The sequence below is a fragment of the Catharus ustulatus genome, chromosome 5 (assembly GCF_009819885.2).
Source record: "Catharus ustulatus isolate bCatUst1 chromosome 5, bCatUst1.pri.v2, whole genome shotgun sequence".
Lineage (NCBI taxonomy): Eukaryota > Metazoa > Chordata > Aves > Passeriformes > Turdidae > Catharus > Catharus ustulatus.
The window spans coordinates 37,575,904-37,598,562 of record NC_046225.1 but is presented as its reverse complement, the minus strand read 5'-3'; the positions used below and the strand labels follow the sequence as shown (position 1 = coordinate 37,598,562).

Here is a 22,659-nt window from a genome sequence, read left to right as displayed (position 1 = left end):
TCACTTCCTGGGATTTAATTAGTCAGAGAGAAACGGATGCAAGGGATGTACCACCTGTTTGAGTTTTAAAAATTTTTAAAGACACACCCTGTCTGCTGTAGCACACAGACTCTAATTACAGAAAGAATTACAATTACAATTAAAATTAATTAGAATTGCATTCTAATTGCCATCTGAAGTGATGACTAAGAAGAAAATTAGAAGACAGTGAAAAAAGTTTTCCTATTTTTGTTTCAGCAAATTGAACAACTCTGAAATTACACAGCAGATGGGAGCACAAAGTCCATGCATGCATTACTGGTAGTCCTTCAAGATCATCACATTATTTGCTGTGCACTAATAACAAAGATGGGTGCCAGGCAAAACTCCAAATGAATAATGTCATTCTTCACAAACTCCCATTCCCATGAGCAACGGTGTCCACATGATGAACACTGTGCAACCGAGCCAATATTCCTTCACCTCTCTGTGGAATAATGAAGTTCACTCCACTGTCAGGATCCATTCAGAGCATGTGTGTATGCATTTCATTATCAAGACAAAAGCCAACAGCCAAGTATGCAGCAAGAAATATGTATCATATTCTTGACAAATAATGTATGTAATAAAAAGCTTCTGTTTCAGAGAAAGCAATATAATCATGAACATTTTTCTCCTTGCATGAAAGATTTTGAGTTCGCTTTTCCAGCTATGCTTCTATTGATGAAGCACAGCTAATTTGTACTCTAGGTGAAGACTAATGCAAGATCTTTTAAATATATTTTCTAATAAGAAGTCAGCATACAATCTATTGCAGTAAGTAGAAAAACACAGAAATAATCCATTTTCAGGAAGTGCATGGCTAGTCTCCTGATGTAAATAATCCTTTGAAACATCAATTCTTGCAAAAAAGATGTTTGTGTAGAAACTGATACATGAGGAGGGCTTTCCTCAGCCACTAAAACACTCTAGCTGGGCCTCCATACTGACCTATAACACTGAATAAAATATTTTTGGGGCTATTATAAAGGAAGCTACACTTAAAACAATGAATTGAAATATTATTTCACACATGCTCCAAATGTTAACTTTGAATATATTATTTGCGTTTTTCTTTGAATTGCTCTACAGTATTAGAAATCTTGAAATAAAACTTTTCCAAGTTAAATATTCCCTGTTATTGTAAGCCTTGCAAACTGACTTTATCACAAAAGGTTTCATTATTATGTTATGTTTCCCTCTTAGGAAACAAACACATAAATGAAGTACATCAGTGAATTACCAACCTCCTCCCTCCATCTCAGTTACTAAATTAAGTCCCTTGACTGAGCTGGACAGTTCAACAATTACTAAGCACTTTTCTTTGTCTGTGGAAAAGCAATTTTCATAGCAAAAAATTAACTATACACAAGTGAACCACCACTGCTACCAAAGTTTTATACAATCCTCTGTAAAATATTAAGGGTTGATGAACTTCAGCCAAAGTTTTCTCCTTGATCATGTCACAGACTGCCTCTGCCTGATGCAAACTTCAGCAAATAAAAACTGTGAAAAACCTGCCCCAGTCTCTATTGGAACAACTCAACACTCTCCTCTATTTAATGAATTTTTCCATATCAGAAAGATACATTGTCCTCCTTCTCTCAGTCCTCGCTGTTCTGAAGCTCATCTCCAACTTCCAGCAGTCTCCAAATAACTATTCCATGGTTCCCAGACATGGTGGTCAAATCTGGACATGGTGATGTGTCCGTGACAGATCTGCAGACTGGAATAACTGCCTGCAACTTGTATGGATATTAGCACATCACAAGATGAAAATGGAACTTTATTTAACAATATAACACTTTCATCCCTTCCTGTCACAGTGCTGTCTAACTAGCTATTTGCATTCTGCCTTAAATTTCTCTCAGCTGTGGCACTCTTTGCTTTATAGTGCTGAATTTCATGTTATTTCCTTCTAATTATTTCTTCAATTTGCCGGGAGAAACCAATACTGCATTTTGACTATTTTCTCAAAGACTTGTAAGCCCCTGCCAATGCCAGGTTTTAAATATTTATTGTTCAGATAATTAATGAAGACACTCAACTAAGATGTGTGGTTCTTTACAGCCATTTCCCTCAGGGACCTGCATCAATATTTGAGACAATCTCATAGTTCAACATCAAACCATTCAGAGCTACTCTTTGACAGCAACTTCTTCTCAGCCTGTCATGTGGTCATCTGATGAAAAATAAAGACGATAAAGGTGTAGCCACACTCTACCAACTTTAGGAGAAATCAATACTGGCAATACCAAAAGCCTTGGATGGGAGATGAAAATCACTCCCTCCCTATTCTTTTAAATACCAAATTCCTAATACAGCTTAAGGTACCTAATGTCTTGCTGCCCCCAAAGGGAGAGAACTCCCTGCTCATTCCTGTAACACTCCCTGCTATAGTCTGCAGGTGTATGGTCTCATCCCCATGGAACAACAGTTTTATTTTCTTCAAACTGCTAAATTCACTCAAACACTAGAAAACTAGACAATTTTCCTGAGTGTAGCAGGTTTTCTTGAGTTTACATGGCTCCTGGTAGTGGGTATTGTAAAGCATGGGGGGCAGCGCCAAGGCACCAGTGTGACACTGTCCCACAGCAGGGGTATCCTCTCTCTGACTCAGTGGCAGGGAGCTCATTTTATCTCTGTCTAATGGCACCACATCTCCATCAAAGAAGGAAATCACAGTTCTATGACAGGGTCACTCCCTGACAAGCCCATATTAATATTTTTTTATTACATTTTGGATAACTGGAAGTACATTATTTAGTATTTTTTACAAATTTTTGAATCATGATCAAAGAGAGCCTTATTCACTTATTTATGATTACAAAATCACAGAGTCATCAAGTCTGGAAGACATCGTGTAGTCTAACCATTAACCCAATGCCATCATAACTACCCCCTGAATTAGGTGGTTTAAACACAGATTAAGTATTCTATCAATACCATCATAATTTTCTTTTCTCTTCTTCCCTCATCCAGAGTGAGTCAATAAACTTGTCTCTTGCCTGTCCCAAAACTTCTTAGCAAGTGTACATATTCTTGCACACCACGCAAATCCTGCTCCTCACACTAGGTCAGATTTACAAACCACTGGGGTAATCCCTGCATCTGCTGTACCTGGTAGAGTGCTCCTGAGAGCATTCTGGATTTTAGGCTGCTTCTGAGACCCAGAAGAATATGCCCACCCCTTCCAGTCACACTGTACCTAGCAGTATCATTGGCACCTGCAGTGATGCCCCAGATCTGCAGCTTTCTGGGTGCTTGAAATCAGAGCCACACAATCACTCCAGATCAGGCAGAATCTGGAGAAGCCACAGACAGCACAGCCTTCATCTCAAACAACTTTTCCCTGGCTCACCTCCTCTGCTTGTTGTTGCTATCAGAGTGTTACCCTACCTTCAGGGCAGGAAAGCATGTCTGCGAGGTGCACTCAGACTGATGACACACAGTATTTCATGTGGAGAACACCAGCTGGAGTGTCCCTGGAGTGAGCTCTGACATCACTCCTGCACATAACTAATATGGATGGATGGCTAATTTGGCTTTAAGCCTGCCCTCCAGGATGTTGTGCTGAGGCATCAAGCTTACTTCTGACAGTGATAAAACATAAGAACTCCAACAAAACATTTGGCCTTATACTAGCATTTCTGATTCTTCTCATTTATTTGTAATATCACTGACATTTAAATTCAGAAATCTCAAATTCAAAACACTTTCCTAGTTGAAATCAGCTTATTCCTTAGGCTTATAAAATATTTGCATGCACTTTTCTCTAAGCATCTGTGCTACTCAAAATTATGTAATTGATAATATTTTGAAATTTATCTTCAGGGATCAGAAGTTTCATATTTGAACTGTTTTTGTTGTGAGCTTCAGTGTAAATATCCTGTTGGCCATTTCCTGTGAGGAAAAATTCCCATTGGTTTTCCTGTAAGGACCATACACAGAAACCTGAAATGTATTTTCTACCTGTTTGTAGGATAATAAAACTCTGTATCCATCAGCTGAAGACCAAGAGAGATTCTAGTTACCATTAAATATTGGTGAAATTTATTTTTGCGTCGGTCACTTAAATTAGTACACGACAACTACAGTAATTTCACGATTACAAGCCGCACCTGATTATAAACCGCACATCCGGGTGTCGGCAATGTTTAGGTCTTCGTCCATATATAAACCACACCAGATTATAAACTGCACTGTTGTTTGCAGCGAGGATGCTTGCACAACTTTCACAAAGTTGCCAATTAGTAACAGAATTGCGGGATTGTGGAGTTTACTGGCTTGGTTTGGGGCCGTGCCGGCTTGGATTGGCCCCACTTTTCCCCCACCAGGGCCCTGCGGGCTCGGATTGGCCCTGCTTTTTCCCCACTGGAGCTGTGCAGGCTTGGATCAGCCCTGTTGCCCCTCTGCCAGGGCCATGCAAGCTCGGATCGGCCCCGTCGCCTCCCCGCCGGGGCCGTGTGGGCTCGGCTCAGGGCTGGGCAGGCTTGGATTGGCCCCACTTTTCCCCCACAGGGGCCGTGCAGGCTCAGATCGGCCCTGCCTTCTCGCCACTGGGGCTGGGCGGGCTCTGGCTCAGCTCGGGGCCATGCGGGCTTGCACTTTCGGGTTGGCAAATTTCTGAACCTCATCAATATATTGGCCGCACCTGATTATAAGCTGCACTTCTGGGTTCAGACCAAAATTTCAGTCAAAAATTGTGCGGCTTATAATCATGAAATTACTGTATATGTCCAAAAATATTTTAGGAAATGCTTGATTAAAAAAAAAAAAACAAAACAATTTTTTCTGCCAAAGACCTAATGAACTAGTTAATTTAAATTTAGTGAGTTATAAAGCAAGCTAACAGGTGGAGAAAATGGAGGAAGAAGGCATAAGGTAGGGTAGCAAAATTTGGCCTCAAGAGTGTCCTCTGTGGATACTCCTGTTGGAAGGCTCTAGGGTAAGTGGCTTATTCTTTGCTTCATCTATAAAATTCAGTATTAATATCTTCCTACTTCAGTAGGATGCTTTCATAACACTCAAACTTGTGATGCAAATAAAAGCTTTTAAGGAAGACCCTCTTTAAAAGCTCCTTGTGAAAGGTCAAAGAAACAAGAAGTAATTTCTTTTAATTAAGTGCACATGGAATTAAAAAATAATTTTCTCACCTAATTTCTTAAAATTGTGTTTCAATCCCCTTGGCACTGACCAAGGACCAGAAAGCCTATTTCTTCCACATGCCTAAGTCATGGCAAAGACAGAGGTTATGTATTCCCATAGCAACAGTTGCCACACATTAGAGAGTCACAATCATTCTCAAGAAAGACTGTGCTCTCCAAACTAAACCAGCCACTTTTTGTTGAAATGAAAACAACTTGGAATACTCTGAGTAACCATGAGAAAAACATTAAATCACCTAGACACTTAATCAAAAACTTATGAAGTTCCCAACTCTGAAACATCATTCCTTTTTTAGAAAAACATAGCTCCAGCAGTAAAACTAGTAGATCAAACACTAGCCAAATAGTCTCATTATTATCTTGGTAAAAACTAATTTACAGTAATTTCACGACTATAAGGCGCACCGAATTATAAGGTGCACTTCTGGGAGTCAGCAAATTTTGCAACTTTGTACATTATATAAGGCGCACCGGACTATAAGGTGCACTTTTTTTTTTGCAGCGAAGATCTGTGCTGTGCGCAACAAAGTAACAAATTAGTAATGGAGTCCTGCGATCGTGGAGTTTAGTGGCAAGTGTTCAATTTGCAAATATTTTTCACAGATTGGTGTAGCCTTTAAATGCAGCCCCAAGCGTCCTCCCCATGCACAGGCCCTGGCACTCCCGCCCGCCCCTGGCTGGCGAGGTGGGGTTCGGAGCGGCTGCGGCTCGGGGCAGCGTGGGGGCTGCCCGCTCCCTCCCTCCCCATGTGGCTCCTGCTGGCCAGGGGCTGCCCGGTCCCGTCCACTCCGCGCAGCTCCTGCCAGCCGGGAGCTGCCCGCTCCCAACCCCCCCCTCACAGCTTGATGCTCCCATGGCACTGCCCCCCCTCATGGCTTGGCTCATGGCTCGCACTTTCGGGTTGGCAAATTTCACAACTTTGTACATTATATAAGGCGCACGGGACTACAAGGTGCACTTCCAGGTTCGGACCAAAATTTTAGTCAAAAGGGCGCGCCTTATAGTTGTGAAATTACTGTAATTTCAATTTCCAAAAAAGGTAAGGCATGGAAAAAGAACAACCAAAGCATTTAACACATGAAGAAAGGAAGGGATTTTACTTCTGTTTCTCTTAAAATGAGGGAGATGTAGGATAGGCATCAGCATTAGTTTGTGTCTGTCTGTTTCTACATGTCTTGAAAGGTTTAACTTTTGCACTGCTTCATATCATAGGAGTTTTTGCATTAATTTGACTGAGACTAGGGTCTCTTTTACAGAATTTTCCAGCCCTGGCTTGCAGGTCCCTGTGAGCTATAGTTGGCATTTTAAACTGCTATTCAAGTACTCACAAAACAATGAATATATAATTGGGACATTCTTTTTTCCTGTTTTTACCCATTTCTTAGTTAATTATGCTCCAGAGACATTCTCTGGCTAAGCAGCAGCAAGCTGAATAATTCAGAAATAAGGAATATCAATGTGCAGAAAGGCAAGTTGTCATGAAAATCCCCAAGGATCTGTTTTAGCTAACAAATCTGACAGCATGTCAGTGACCAGCCCTGCCTCTGGCACTGTGATGAGCCTCTACTGCTCCAGTTATTGTTTTCATCTACAGATTTTCTGTGTCCCAACAGGTGACTCTCCAAAACACTGTATTTTTCAGACTAAATTACTAACTTTGAAAAATGGATTAAGGACACCTAAGTTTACCTTTCACATTACTATTACATCTCTGCAATGTATAGTGTTAACATTACTCTTACAGGGACAAAACCCAGAGAGACACAAAAAGGCTCAGAAAGGTAGAATTGTCCAACATAAATATTAACAGACACTGCCTTATAGCTAACACCAACTTTATTTACACAAACAGAAAATGTACAAGACACCAGAAATCTCAAGGTGCATTTTGAACATCAAAATGCTAGTCATCCCTGTCAGACTCCCTTGCTAAATTTGCTTGCTAAAATCTTGCTCACCAATAGCATATGCTCATCTATGGGTTTCAGAAATTTCAGAATAATCAGCTGCTAGAGTTTTTCCCTTAAAATGTAGGGTTTTGTCATGCTATTACACATGCAAATCACAATACGAAAATTAATTCCCAAAAGAAAATCAGTGCACTTACATTAGTTTTTTAATAAAAGAGGATCTCTGTTAGGGTAAGGAGATGACACCAAGGACCTCAAATTAGGTTTCAACTAAGATTCACATGGACTGTCTCTCCCGCAGACAAACTAGTTTAGATGTAGAGATGTTAAGTGTTATATTGGGATAGACCAAATAACTCAAAAGGTTCCTCTTCCCAACATACAAGATCTATCAAAAATACTTTGGACTTCTGCCTCCAGCTTTACAATAACTATTCCTAGTGCTATTCCTAGCTACTACTATCAATGATATTGTTGAAAATAAGAAAGGAAACTAAAAAGCTCTGTTAATTTCAGGCTTCATTAGAAATGGAAGTGAAAAAAAAAAGACAATGCTTATTGAATGCAAATGGCTTCAAGTCTTAGAAAAGCAACATTGAAGTTCTCAGGGAATCGTTCAAGTAGATCTCATCTTGCTGCTCTTCCCTACACTTTGAGTCCATTACCACATCAGAGCCACGACTGGATCAATTGAACATTTGCAAGAATAGCTGCCCCAGGTATCCGAGATATGCAAGGTCGGATTGTTCAGGGATGGAGGAAACAAGCAGCAGATACGCTTTGGAAAGGGCAAACACAACTTTAAGATCTATCAGTAAAGATTGTTCCAGCAGATATAGCTTGGGTGCTGAGTATGCAGTATGATGCTGCATGCAAATCTGGCCTGCACTTTTCAAAATGGAGATGTGAAAATAAACTTAGAGCTGTGCCAGAACCACCAGAGTAATACGGAGTCCGTATTTTATGAGGAGCCTGCAAAAGGCCAAGGAAGTGAAAATTGGAACAGGATGTGAGTTCTCTTTAGCAACAGACCAGGAATTATCTGACAGATTAAATATTTTTACACAACCTGACTACTCAGGTATGTTCAATTAATTTCCAAAAAGACCAGCATCATCTCTGCTGCTGTCAAGTTGCAGGAAGCCCTCTAGTCCTGCTGGTGTTCCTGTTTTATGGGTTGAACTCCACATCTTTGTGTTTTGACGCCTTCTCTTGGGGTATTTTCTGGTTTTCTATTATGTCTGGAATGTCAAAACATGCAGAAACTCAGAAATTCATTTAAGTTTCATAATTAATTATTCTATTTAAGTCAAATGAAAGCATTCAAAAATCAGCTATCTTATGAACTACAAAGATTGTCTCACTAGGTAATTAAGGTTTCTGCTGGTGACTATTGTTTACAGATACAAAGCCAAGTGCCTTTCAATTTTCTTCCAGTTATCTCCCACATTTTTGGAAAATTTCTGTTTCACATGGGTAAAATAGCTACTTTTCCATTCAGGACGTGCTCCTATTTTGTGTTATTATTGAAACTATTTGAATAAATTACTCAGAAAAAAAAATTCAAAAGAAACCTTCATCATTTAGCATCTGAATTCTAACACTGCTGTCCTGGTTTACACAAACTTCTGCAGAAAAATATATTTAATTCTAAGTGGTTCATTCTTGTAGACGCACCTGATGTGGTATCTAGATCTAAACAGATCTCCATAAAATTAATGAGATGTGTGTGTGAGTTACTGTTACTCTGCTGCCCAAGCAGCAGATTTCCAGTTTCATCGTGTACTGTACTGTATTTGTTTTTTATATGACTACTAGGAAGATTACGCACTTAAAGCTCCTCACAACAGTTAAGATTTTACCAATGTATTTTTAGTAGGAAGCTTTCTGAAGCCAGATACTTGTTAATTAAATGGAAATTAAGTAGAAATGCCAGTCAAAAGATTTTAAGGTGGTGGTAGAACAGGACATCAGCTTTCACAGGCGAATGCCCCATTACAAGGAATAAGAAAGCAAAATCTTTGGAGGTAACTAAAGCATGAAAGAACATCCTGTGCCCCAATTTTATGTCTATTTAATGTTCTCACCCTCTCCCTCTGGAAATGTGGATGAAGTCGTAGTGTCTCAAAGACAAGAGAAGAATAAACAGAACCCATCTGAGGGTGTGAGATATTATCCTGACTTGTGAGAAAAAGGAGTAAGGTCAGCTGGAATTTGGAAATATTTTGTAACCAGGACCAAAGGCTACAGGCAAAATAAGTTCCAGGGATGCATTTGTCCTTTTCAGCTGTTATCATAGTGGAGAGTCATTGTTATCTACGATCATCAGCTTCTACAAATAGCTTTTCTCTTCCTCTACTGCTACCAATGCATGACACAACTCTGAAAGAAATTCTCATTGCCAGTCCACATTGACTTTGAATTTTTTGTTACCAAATTTCAGCCTGTTCTTTTTTCAAACTTCTAAACTGACACCGGGATTTTTTTCTTTGCCTTCTTTTTCCTTCTGGATGCAGAACTAATACTGATAATCACCTGATGGGTCATCTGAGTGCCCTGCTACAAGACATTTTTCTGTTTGTCTTTTAAAAGATTATTTCTCTTCTGCTATCATTCTTGTTATGATATTAACCTTTATTGAGTTACACAGGAATAACATTCTACAGGTGTGCTGTGTATTTGGCTATTGGATGTACTCATGCATTCCCTCTGAAAGACAGATAGATAGATAGATAGATAGAGATATGTTTTCCAGATTTAAAAATTCCGTCATATTTTCATTATTAAGACTGAAGCTAATACTCATAGGTCAACAAGTTGAAAATCAGTGGCTTCATTGTATAGGTGGCCAAACAACTTTGAACACACCTCACCTGAAAATTGTGGATATAATTTTATAAGAAAAGCTTTTAAGGCAAAAATACTACTTGGATGTCATTTCAACTAATATTTTAAAGGGACTTTGTCGTATCAGCCAGTAGGTGGAGATGTAAGTCCAGTAAAAGCAGAAAACAACTATTTGGCAGACCTTGATACAATTGAAGGTTTGTATAATACAACTTAACCGAGGTTAGATTTCTTAATAAGTATTAGATTAGACAGATGGAATCTGTCTGCAGTTAAAGCCTATCTATCAGCCTTCCTTGTCTTATAGCCTAGGGCCAGCTATTCCTGCAGAGCTTAGGAAACTTTCATATCCAACAAACTATTAATGAAAGTAATCAGGCAAAAAGCTAAATAGGTGACGAAAAACCACAATTTTAATACACAAATATGTATATTCAAATATTTTTAAAAACTTGGTAAGGATCCTGTTATACCACATTAAAAAAAACATGACAGTATGTTTATACAAAAATAGTCTCAGGCATTCAAATACTTACATCTTGATAAGTTTTGAGTCCTTTTATGCCTACAGAACTAATGTTATTACCTTCCAGTACATATACAAATGTTTTTAAAGTATTACAACTTCCATTAAGACAGTCACAATACTCTGTCTTGGCATTAAAAGTTTATTAATCTATTAAATTAGCATTATAGGAACTTATACGGGAAATTGGTTGCAATAGCAATAATATCTTATGATTTACAAAAATCACAATCACATCTCTTAACATCACTTAATATCACTTAATATCCCTATAGGTAGCAGAAATGGAAATGCAAGCAAATGCAGTAAGATAAGTGTAAAAATTAGGCAATATAGTTTATATTAATAATAATAATATTTTCTTTGTTTTGGTTATGCTATTTGGGTTAAAGTCAAATGAAAACACCCCTGAAATAACAGGGCCCATATGATTAAGGTGTATTGACTAATCACATCTATATGACTGACAAAGGACTATTCGTCTCTCCTGAATGCCCTTTGAACAAGTCAGGAACAGAGATTGTGCTTTGAACAATTTTGCTGTTTAAAGTGTCATTCTATCAAAAAAATCGCTACATGACAGGCTAGGCATTAAAACCTCCTGCAAAGCAAAGAGCTGGGGACTTGAAACATTTCCTTTGGACCAAGACCTTAGGGTTTGTTCTCCTTCAGGGTCCTCTGAGAGTCTGTTCCAAATCAATGCCCTGTGCTCCCCAGACACTGGTCTGAAAACACTCCTCATAACTACTTTCTTCCCTGCTGTTTACCTTTCCCCTGGGTATTTTGAGAGGTCCTTCGCATGCTTGCAGTGCTTTGAAAAGGAAAATTATTGTTACTGTTCTCCCACTGTGCTCTTCCTGACTTGTCACCATGTCTCCACTCCCAGTTCATTGCATGCCCACATGTCATTTGTACTCATTGGAAAACAGAGCGGTTGTTTGCCCTAGCAAGAAAATGTCAGGGAAGTTCTGCAGCATCAGCTAAACTTTCTGCTGGAGAACAAGGAGAGTGGAGGGCAATGGGATCTCCTCTCTCCTTGCAGGCATCTCATTCTCTGTAGGAGGCAAATGGACTTCTGTAATTTCATATCTACAGTGCCTCTCCAGCACTGAAAATAACACTGATCCACCATCTTAAAACCAGAAAACATCACAGGGGTTGATTTTCCAAATAATTCACTTGAAGAGACATTTCTGTGCTGTTTCCCCACAAACAAAAAAGGTATTTTTCGAAATGAATAAAGCATATACAAGAATACTGTTCCCTTACCAAGGATACTGTCTTTGGCAGTTTATCAAAGAACTAAAGTCAACTCTTCTGAGTCGCATTTGTTCCTGGTCTATCAAGAGACACGCACAGTATTTTATAAATAAGTAACACAGCAAATTTCAGAGCGTTTATCTTAATTTTCACTTCACAGGTTGCAGGAGGTATTTACCTCTGTTTCTTGACAAAAGCTTTTCTTTCAGCTATAATAATGATATTTTGGTTATTTACATGAAAATGAAACAGATTCTGTTTCTAGTCTGGGGACAATTCAGAATAAGGTGCTCATCAGGTCAATACCAATACTGAACTCTTCTAAGACTGTAAACAAAATATGTATTCACTTTTCTCAATCAAGTCTGAGATAAATAATCTGAATCACAGATAAACTGCCAGGGTTAAAAACTGCAGAAATATGGAAAGTACATAATTGTTGCCACAGAGATGCAAAATCTGCTGATATCTTATAATCCAAAACCAAAATGGAAATTGCCTTGAGATCATCTGCAGACATTGCCCTGTATCTGATTCAGTTCAATGTTGCATTAAAATATGCATGGTGCAATTCAGCAGCTCCATGGAGTGGAGAGCTTTGTGCATAACTGGATCAGATTGGATCATGTGCCCATGAAGTCCTGGGTCTTGATCTCGAGGCTGGAAATGGACCTGAAGTGCAAGTGCTATTGTGCTGTAAATCAGATGCCATCTACGGGATGTGGAGGAACTCTTTGGTACCATTTTATAAAGGTCTGCTTAGCAGGAAGCTGACAAATTTTTAAGGGCCACAGAGCATTTCTTGGAAAGCTAGGGACTTTGTATGTCTCAGTTTCTGGCATGGGCCAAGCAGACATTATTAAAATCAGGATTTGGAACAGAATTTGCCATTTGCACAAACCTCAAGTGAAGCTCAAGTAACATTGCAGTAGGCTGTAAACAACTGGAGGGTTAAGCAGAATAAAAATCTTAGCAAATTGGAGAAGTGAAGTGAAGAAAGGAAAAAAAAAAGATAAAATTCCAAATGTGCAGATACAAAATATCACACTGATCTATGGCTAATGAAGACAGATCACTCTTTTGGACACAGAACTTGAAAGAGATATGAATATAAATGCCTTGCCTTTACACATGTAAAATCTGAATTACAAGAGGAGGATGATGAATACTTGGCTAGATACCACTTCTGCAGAAAATGATGTTGAGGTTATACCAGAGCACAAGCCTGGCATGAATCAACACTGTCAAGGAAATATAAACAGGAACAGAGTCTCTGAGAAAGGCAAAGGTAAGACTTTGACTGGTGCTGTACACTCTCAGGATGGAAACAGTCTGCAGAGGGGCAAAGATAATCATCAGAGATCTAGGAAACATTATTTATTAAGAGAGGCTGAAGGAAAGAATATAATTTATTTGAAAATGAACAATAAACTTATCTGATATGAGTCCTTAATAACTTAAAAGCTCTGCTCTCACTGTACAGCATATGTGATTTAAAATTTGAAGGGGTTAAAGCCGTGGCAGGAAAGCTGCTGATTGGATATTGTAAGAATAGTACTGAAACACTGGCTATATACAAATTTCTTTCCCATCTCCTCCTTTTTCATGCTTCCAGCACACATTACTTTGGCAGTCTAAATTTTTTCCAGAGTGGAAGCTAGAAAAATCTCATTAGCTCAGGGCCACACCAAGATAGCTGAACAGGCAGAATAATTCCACGCAGAGTCAAAAGAATCAGAAGGTATATATTGGCAAGTGAAGCTGCTTCTATGTCATGCTTAGCTGATCATTGCCTCTGAACAAAGAGCCATGGGCATTGAAGGAAGCACTGTGACACTGTGGAGTATCTGAAGACTTCACAGAGCAAGCAGATGACACACATTCCACCCACAGATGCTAAAGACTATTAATATACATGGGCCAATGAGCATGTATGGAACTTGCATCAACGTACAGATCTGAAACAGATTTGGCACAGAGCAATCCCATAAAATTAATTGGCTCAGCCTCTGCGCTTTCTTTTGTTGGAAGCAACTGCAGCAGTAGATTGAGGTTTTAGACAGCAGTAGATCATTCTTTAAATAAACCACAACAATCAAGTAGATGCAGAGGTCGCTCTCAAATTTCTGCTGATAAACACTATAAGATGCAAGAGAAGGGTGTCAGTTTTCCTCTTTCTTAGAACCAATAGAGGTCATCAAATTCTTCATGAAAGTTCTAGAGAAAATGGCTTAATATATATATAAATAAGAATGGAAATAATTGCTTTAAAAAGGTGACTTATTTTTCTTTATGGAAAACTGTTCAGACATGATTTTGCAATTTTGAAAGTGAAGCCATCTGTATCAACAGTATGGTGATAGTTTTAAATAGCTCACCTATACACACTGACCAACATAATTCTGTCTTCTTCTTGGCCACCATCCTAGTCTCTTTTATGTAAAGACTTTTTAAAATCATGCCCAGAAGCTACTTAATTTTCTAATTACTGGTAGTATTCCTGACCCATTCTATGAATCTGCCCCAGCATATCGGCATATAGACTGTCAAGCTCCAAAGTTAATACTTGTGTGAAGTAGCAGGCTAACACCTCTAGAAGCATTATACTCAAGATATTTACATTTTTATGCTAATTATGATGCCCCAAGTATGAAAGAAAATTGGAAAGATGAGTTTAGGCATTAGAAACAAAATTAGTACTCTTTTGTCTTGGGTGGCATTAGTCACTGTTTCAGTCAAAGGCTGTGTATCAAATCTGAATCTACCCAATTCAACTAGCATGTAGAACTTGATTAGTGATTGATTTCCTTGATTGAAAATTAAAATTAAACCAGTAGCAGCTTTTTATCCTTGATTTCTAAATTTTTTTCATTCTGACAGATTACACTCTCTGTAGAGTGCTTTCCTCTGTAGTGGTCCTCATAAAATGTACTGGTTGTACAGAACCCCTACACTGAAATTCTATCAAAGGCAGGAGAAAATGATTCAATATGAGCATATGCATACTCACAAATTCTGTATTAGTGTCAGTATGTCTCACTGAAAAAAATCCTGAGATTTCAAGGGGCCATGGGTAGATGACAGTTTGCAAAAGCTATTTTTATATCCATTATTGTTATCCCCACTAGCAGTCTTTTACAGACCATAGCTTGTCAAAACAATAAATCAAGACTGTAACTTACACAAATTCACACTGGTTGGAGACTGCTTCACTGTAGAATAATGCCCTTGCATAAAACATTCTATTGCACAGTTCAAAACAGTAGATTTTACTCAGGCTTTAAAAAAATAGATGATTGTTTCTGGTTGTGAGAGGTTTTATGAATATGTTTATAGGCAGAAATCAGCCATAAAAGACATAGGCTATAAAGCACTGGGAGATAGAACAGAAATCATTGTCCAAAGCACTTTCTGAACTTCAGGAAACAATAATAAAATTGGAAAAGTACTTGTCAGATTCAAAATGCAGTCTTAGCAAATACTTTCTTTGCACCAACATGTTGTAAAAAATATGTATTTAAATATTGAAAGTAAGGAGATGCAGAAAAAGAGTATTTGAGTGTGTATCAAATTCAAATAAAAGAGCATCCAGATGACACTTTGCAAAATAATAATCTGATTTTAGGTACGCAATTCAACAGAAAATGACAAGTAACCTTCCAATCTTACACATAAATAGCTACATTAGGGTCATAAATTACATTCAAGGTTGAGAGCCTGTCATGCAGGGGGAAAGAAAAATGCACTGATTCACTCGATTTTATCCCTTGAGCATGTCCAAAATTTTACCCAAAAGTACATCCATTAAACTTAAGTGGCTCCTATTACTGTGAGAGCCTTGTGATGGTGGAGTGATTCTATTTCTATATTATAAACAGGAAATTCAGTACAGGAACTAAAATGCTAGATGTTACAAAGTTGCTTCTACTTGCTTGAATAGCTCAAGTATTTGCAAAACCACTGTCCTAGTTCTTTGCTAGAGTTACATGACTCTTCAGCTTGGTGTCCCTTCAGGGAGGTCTGGAGATCACAGCTCTACACTGGAAGGCAAAGAACTCTTGGAGAGTAGGGAGTGGCCACACACCAAAACAATTCTAACTTCCTCAGATAGGTGCTAGGAGTCTTGGCACCCAGTAAGTAGCACAACACTTCTCTCATTGGTTGAATTTTCCATCTTGAGCTGCAATTCAACAGCAATGTTTTTAGGTCTCACTTGCACCTTTCTCTCCTTTTTGCATCATTAAGTTACACCACCATAAGACTGCTCCAAAGAGCTCTGCAGCCTCTTCCAAATAGGTTTTTGAGTTGATGTTTTCTTGTCTGGTTAAAAGTATGTTGCAGCTGGCATGAAACTGACACCAGTTTTAAGATCAGGTATGTGATAACATGAATTGATGTAATGTATGTGCTGCCAGGAAATAAAGAGCAGTCATCCCCAGCAGGCCTGAGCATATCAAACTTCCACTCTGAACTTCCACGGAGCTTTTAGCTCAGACAGGCTATTAAATCATATAAACTGACATGCTGTATATCACAGTCCATTATAGTAACAAGGTTATCCTATTAGTTTAAGTGGCAATTGCTTGGGTTAGGCAAACTCTGCTGGAGACCAGAGTGCCCCATGGAAAGGAACAGCCCAGAGGAGCATGCTCCTATGTCCCAAACCTATGTGTCCTGTAAGAGCAAGCTCTCAAACCTCTGCTGTTACAGAGGAATGAACCAGCAGGAGATAAGCCAGGATGACCCTTGCCACAAAGCAGATAAACATCTGTGATCCTCCCTGTTTATAGCTTAGAATTAAACCTCCCAAATGATCTCCAATTCTACTGAATGACCACTGATGCTGGGATCAAGACAGCGAGCATGATCATGACATGACCATGATTCCACAATTGCCTGACAATTTCCCACCAAGCATCAGAATAACAATTTGAGTTGTTTGCACAACCCCAGATGCAGCAGAGGAAAAGAGCATGAAGCACCCTTCAGAGTATATTCAGGTATTTGTACACAAATTGCAAGACAAAAATCACTACAGTCACTGTGATGATCTGCAACTGGGACAGATCAGTTGAATGGAATATAAACCCTCTGTTGTTTCTGTGGCACATGAAAAAGGGAAATCAAGGTGTTCACAGACTTAGTGTCTGGATGAGGGGACAATCTTATTAGAGAAGTCCAGCTTCCATGGTTACAAGGATTCAGTATATCCTGAAAAATAGTCACACAGTTCTTTCAAAAAAAAATTGCTAATGTTAAAAGCTACATGATATCCATTTATGGAATAGCTGTTAAACTTTCCTATATGCTACAATGAGCATAGAAAAATATCCAATAACTCACATGGGAACTTTTGACTGAAAATACATTTTATATGGCTGCAGTTTGGTTCAGCGAAACCTGTGGGAAATTTGGCATGGCGAATGACAAACTATATGTGAACCAAACTAATAAAATTTGCGCATGAATGCTGCCTGATCCAAGTGCACTTACAAATTTGTCATATTTGTCCCATGTTGGTGCTAGTACATCATCTGTACCTCAATTTGGCACTGGAAGCTTTTGAGAGTATTTTACAGTCTTAAAGTCATAAAAATCAAGCCAAATCTTGATGTAAAGCTACTGGTTGTGAAGACCTGCAGAGGGTCTGACGATAGGCGAGAGTGTACATCAGACAAAGCTGAGAGCTGCAGTGAAGCTACAAGTTCTGTCCTAGCAAAGGATGGAGATGTCACCCCAAGTTGCACTGCAGATATAGGAACAATAAATCATGACTACACTCACACCACAAATGGAAGAGAATGTCTCCTCTTCACAAGAGGGATTTTGACCTGGAAGACCCCGTTGAGATAGATGGCATCCAATGGGAAAGCACGTAGTAAAACTGACCACAGTGGAATACAATTTAAAAAAATTAAAACATGGTAAAATATTAATTCCAGAACACTAGCTGAGCTGGCATTGGAGCTTAGTAAGATTCATGCTCCTGTCATACCAAGAGCCTACCTGTCAGCACTTCAACTGGTTGTGTCAGCTGCAAACACACTGCTGGTGTCTGCTGCAGCAGTGCTTTGATAATGTGCAGACGGAAAGCAAATGTACCATGCAGATAATACAACAACTGCTCTTAAGTCTTGTGTAGTTTGATCTGGTTTTATGTACATTATTTCTTAGGCTGATGTGACCTTTTCTGCTTCATGCATATACTGTGTTGGCATTTTAAGTGAGGGGAAAAACTCATCAGCACACTTTTTGGATCTCCTATACATTATGTGCTGGTGTTTTACTAAAAATGTTGGCAATTTTCCAGTTCATTAGGGACCATCTCAGATCTGACTCTGCTGGCAAGAAATAGAACTATTACGATGCCAACAGTAAAATATTTAACCTAAAAAAAAAATCCCTTACAAAATAGTAACATAATAATTATGGTGCTGGTTGTAGCAATTTTTAGTTTTACTGCACATGTACCTAAAGGAAAACTGTTCTATATATTTTATTCCATGGAAGCTGTCTTGGTCAATTAAGTTACTGATAGGTAAAATGATTTGCAATGTTTACTGTATTTGTTGTAAGCAAGGTATTAAAAACTTGAGGACTCAGCAGAAAAGGCCCTAGGAGAGAAGCAGTACTGACTTCATATCAGAAAATAATCTTTCCCCTAAGCAAAATTCATACTGATTATTTAAAACATATCTATTCCCACTTGCCATTTTAGGCAGAGCATGCTTTTAAGACAGGATATGGTCCTAGCTCAGCCAGCCTTCAGTCCTGCTGGCATGTGTGGGGACAGACATGATGGCTCCTTCTGCAGTGCTACTTTTCCAGCTGCATTGTTCTGGTGCACATCCTGTTAGGGGAAAACAAAGGAAGACTCTCACTGATTTGTGTAAGAACTGGGAAGCCTTTCCACCTGACAACCACTCAGACTACAAGAGATTTATAGGCTGCATTGCACTATATGTTGTTCCTTGAGAAGCCATTAATCTGCCTGTGTCTTACGCTGGCAGGGCAAGATGGGTATCAAGTGCTGCCATGCTGAGTGGAACAGTTCATCAGCCACCACATCTACTCTGCACTGCACAAAACCTCGTCTTACTAGAAAGGTTCCTATCAGAGCTTCCTCTTCAGTCCTCTCTTGTCTTTGCAACAAGGTTCCACAAGATGCGTACTACAAACAGCAAATGTGAAACAGCTGATAAGCAACCCTGCAGCTATGCTGGCAATAGAGAGTTTTACTTATGCAAACTTGGAATGCTGAACCAAATTATACAGTGGTTACTTTCAGTGAGTGCCAAGAAACTACAACTGCTCAGAGGACCAAGAAGACTTAGAGCAATGGAAGATCTAGTAGCTCTGGAGTGTTCTGTGATTGCACTAGCTGCATCCATGTTGTGGAGCAGTGTGGCAGGGCATCTCGCCCCTCAGAAGAGCTTATCTGTGTCTTGTTAGTTGGTGAAATAACTCAGGGTGTCTCACCCTTCATAAGAGCTTGCTAATTGGTGAAATAATCAAAACAACTTGTTTTTGACACCATGAAAAAAAAATGCTTCCAGCTGTCAATAGATACCTTGATGTGGAAGTGAGATCTGTGAAGACAAGCTGGAATTTCTGACTGACAGTTCACTTTATAAAAGCTGCACTAGACTTTCACAAAGCAAAAATCTTCTGCATGTTCCTCGGAAAACTGTGGGACTTTCTCCCCACAGTTGGGATGCCTACTTTATGGTTACTGTGAAAGCACTTGGTCTGCTATCATTATTTTGGTGGTAAATTACATTGACTCCTAATCTATACTAGTTCTTTGCTACCTTTAATATAGACACCCTGATATTGTGCACTGTTTTATGTAATCTACTAGTTCTCTTTGTTCTATACTGTTAATAAAAAGCTCTGTTTAAAGCCTTTTGTCTGCTATCACCTATCTATTCAATAAATAACTCATTTTATAATACCCCTGATCTGCCATCCCTAGAACTTGCAGGCTGGAGCGATTTTAGGTGTGGGCCATACTAAATTTAAACTGCTGCCAAAAATCTGAGGCTTGCCTGAGTCTTCCACCCCATCTGTAACAAGTGGTCACATTGGCACCTAACGTAAAGTATTCATGGGCACTTATGCTAATGCAAGATGAAGACTGAAGGGCATGGATGGAGGTAAGTATAAAGGAACAAGTAGACTAATGAAAATGAGCCCACAAATGTCACACTTACCTACTCCTCCCTGCTGGTCATTCCCTGGATATTAGGGTCAGATACACAGTTCTTCTATTGCTATTGTTTCCAGGTTTTGCTTTGGGAAGGGAAGTGTGCTGCGGTTTTAAACTGCCATAACCTACAGTGCGGAGGTTCAGCCAGGGCTAATGAGTGTCAGAGCCTGCCCCATAGGCACCCCTGCTGGGATGTGCCTGTGTGAGAGACCTGGAGACTTTCTCACATTTGAATCATGGCTGTCTGTCTGTCCTTTCTCTTTTGATAAGGATTAATCCAAGCTGATCCTTACGTAAGAATAATTATACGAAAAGATAAGAAAAAAAGATGTAACTTTGTGAAAAGAAAATAATTTCTGTGAATGAGCTGATCTCTACAATACTGGGATCAGAGGCTGTCTTATCTAAAACTATTTACAAATTATCTTGACACTCTTCAGGTTTGACAACTCTGTATTTAAGTTACATCTCTGCATATACAGCAGCCATATCACCACTTATAAACAAAGTATCTGCTGGTATAACGTGGACTCAACTGCCGATGCATCTATTGCATCAGCCTCCAGCAAATACAACATTACATAAAGTTTCTGAGAAATAAACAAAATACCTGTCATTGCAATCATTTCTTGTCTGATGCCAATACTTAACTATAAGTATGTGCCTGTCTCTTACGTACAGTCACTGAGCCAGGTTGTGTTTCCAGGCACAGCTTGTGAATTCTGCAAATTGTTGCCTTGATATTTTTTCTAGCTTTCAGGTTTTATAAACCTATACAAAGGTTGTTTTCTTGTACTACCTTTCATTAGCAGAAAGCAGTCTACATGGAAATGTCTGGGCTTGGATTCTGCCGCAGTTACATCTTTTGCTTGCCCTTCTTCATGTTCCCCCTCTTCCCTTTATGGTTACTTACTCAAAGGGGTCGCTGGGATCAGCTCTCTGGAGCTCCGGAGGAATTGGGATTCTTTTGTAGTACATTTCCCAGTCAAAAGCTCCTCGCATGGCATCCCCTGCCTGTGCCTCGTAGCCAAAGTGATTGTGGTCAATGACATCGATCATAGGACACACGATGGTTTTGTGGTTAAGTGCAATCTGGTCTGAAAAATGAAAGTAGAAAATAGGAAACAGCATATCCAGTCAAGTCATCTATCTGCAAAGTGAATCCCACAGGATTCTCGTGTTTGAAGATTGTTTGCTTTGTGCCCTGTGGCCCCCCAATAATTTCATTTTTCAAATCTGTATCAAACCTTTATTTAAAGCAGAATTAATGCATTTGGGCAACGATTTGAAGTATTTATGGTTCTTTAAAGGGAAGCACATGCCTGTGAGATTCACAAGAGTCCAGTCATCTGTATCTCTCACATTGCTACTCTGAGCTGTCCTCAATCTGTCAGCTATGGAGCAAGCCAGCAAGCAAATGGTAAAAATACTCCTTCATCTGTGGAGTGCATGTGTGTATGGGAAGCCCCTGCAAGAGAGATTTATTCCTAAATGTGAACCTTGGTTCTTGTAACCGTTCAGTCACTGTTCCTGTGGCTGTAGTGTGCATCAGCTTAGAAATCAAATGCTCCAAATTAAAGGCAAACTCTAACACAAAGAGCAAAGCAGGGCTTGTGTCCTTTTTTTGTGCCAATCTTTGAGCTATAAAGAAGGCTCTACAGTATTATTCTTACCTGCTTTCTGAAGGAGTTTAGTTTTGCTTTAAAAAAAATTAGAACTGTGAGACTAAATCAAATTCTCATCTCTAGCATAAGGTCAGCTGGGCCTGAGTCTGCTTTGGTGAATCCTATTGCTTAATCCTATAGAGCTCCTCTGAAAAGAAAGACAAGTAAAGAAGATAGGCCAACATCAAGAGCTAGGCAGAAGAATAAAGGTTTGAAATGAGGAAGTACAGAGAAAACCTATAGCTGTGTTGACATGAAAGGACAGTAAAAAACTTCCTATGAACCCTCATAAAACCTCTAAAATCTTAAAATTCTAAGTTTAATAAAGCTTTTTCTCTGAATGGCAGCTTAGACCCTTTACATTATTTAGTACATTTCAGGGCCTATGTGGAAAACATTTTTTTAATTATTTTGTTCTGTTGTTTAGATTTCACAGATGCTTGATAATACCCTAACAATAGTCAGAGGGCTGAGTATGGATTGAACACTGAGATAGGAAGGCAGGTAATATTGGTATAATGATTAATAATACAGATTCTACTTCCATGCTTCTGAGGGACTGAAGTTAAGAAAAAAAGATTATTTTCACGAAACATCTGGGTCTTTATATTTATTCTTAGAGGTTTAAGTTTAAAAACACCATCCCGATCAGGGATCAATGCTGCTAGTCAGAAATTACTGTGACTGGAAGTTCAGCAAGTTTTTTACATCCTTATCCTTTAATAGTGAAATTAATTTAGAGCACAGGTTCTCACAAAATTCTAGGAAACTCATCTCAGAGATAATGGCTGCATTACTGTTGCTATTGCCAAATATAATTACATTCACTGGCACACTGTATAGTGTTATCTGTGGTCATTATATAAAGTCACTTTTACATAATCTCTTTCCTGTGATGGCCCTCCTAATAGTTATAGAGCTTATAACAATCTGTCTCTGATCCCCCCTTCTAAATTGATTGGAATAGAGAAACTAAATGGGATTGATTTGTCTGGAGCAGGTCAAAGGTAGACTCATAATGCTCTAGCATCCTTCTCTTCATCTTTAAAAGCTGCTG

General features: G+C 39.0%; 1 protein-coding gene across 1 annotated transcript in view; it reads right to left on the bottom strand.

The window, feature by feature from the left end:
- The window catches only part of GALNTL6 (polypeptide N-acetylgalactosaminyltransferase like 6), a 496,763-nt gene that overhangs the window by 63,488 nt on the left and 410,616 nt on the right, over positions 1–22,659 (bottom strand). Inside the window, exon 6 of the mRNA XM_033061069.2 lies at positions 20,852–21,035. Within this exon, the coding sequence (XP_032916960.1) occupies positions 20,852–21,035 (184 nt within the window). The remainder of the gene's footprint in view (positions 1–20,851; positions 21,036–22,659) is intronic.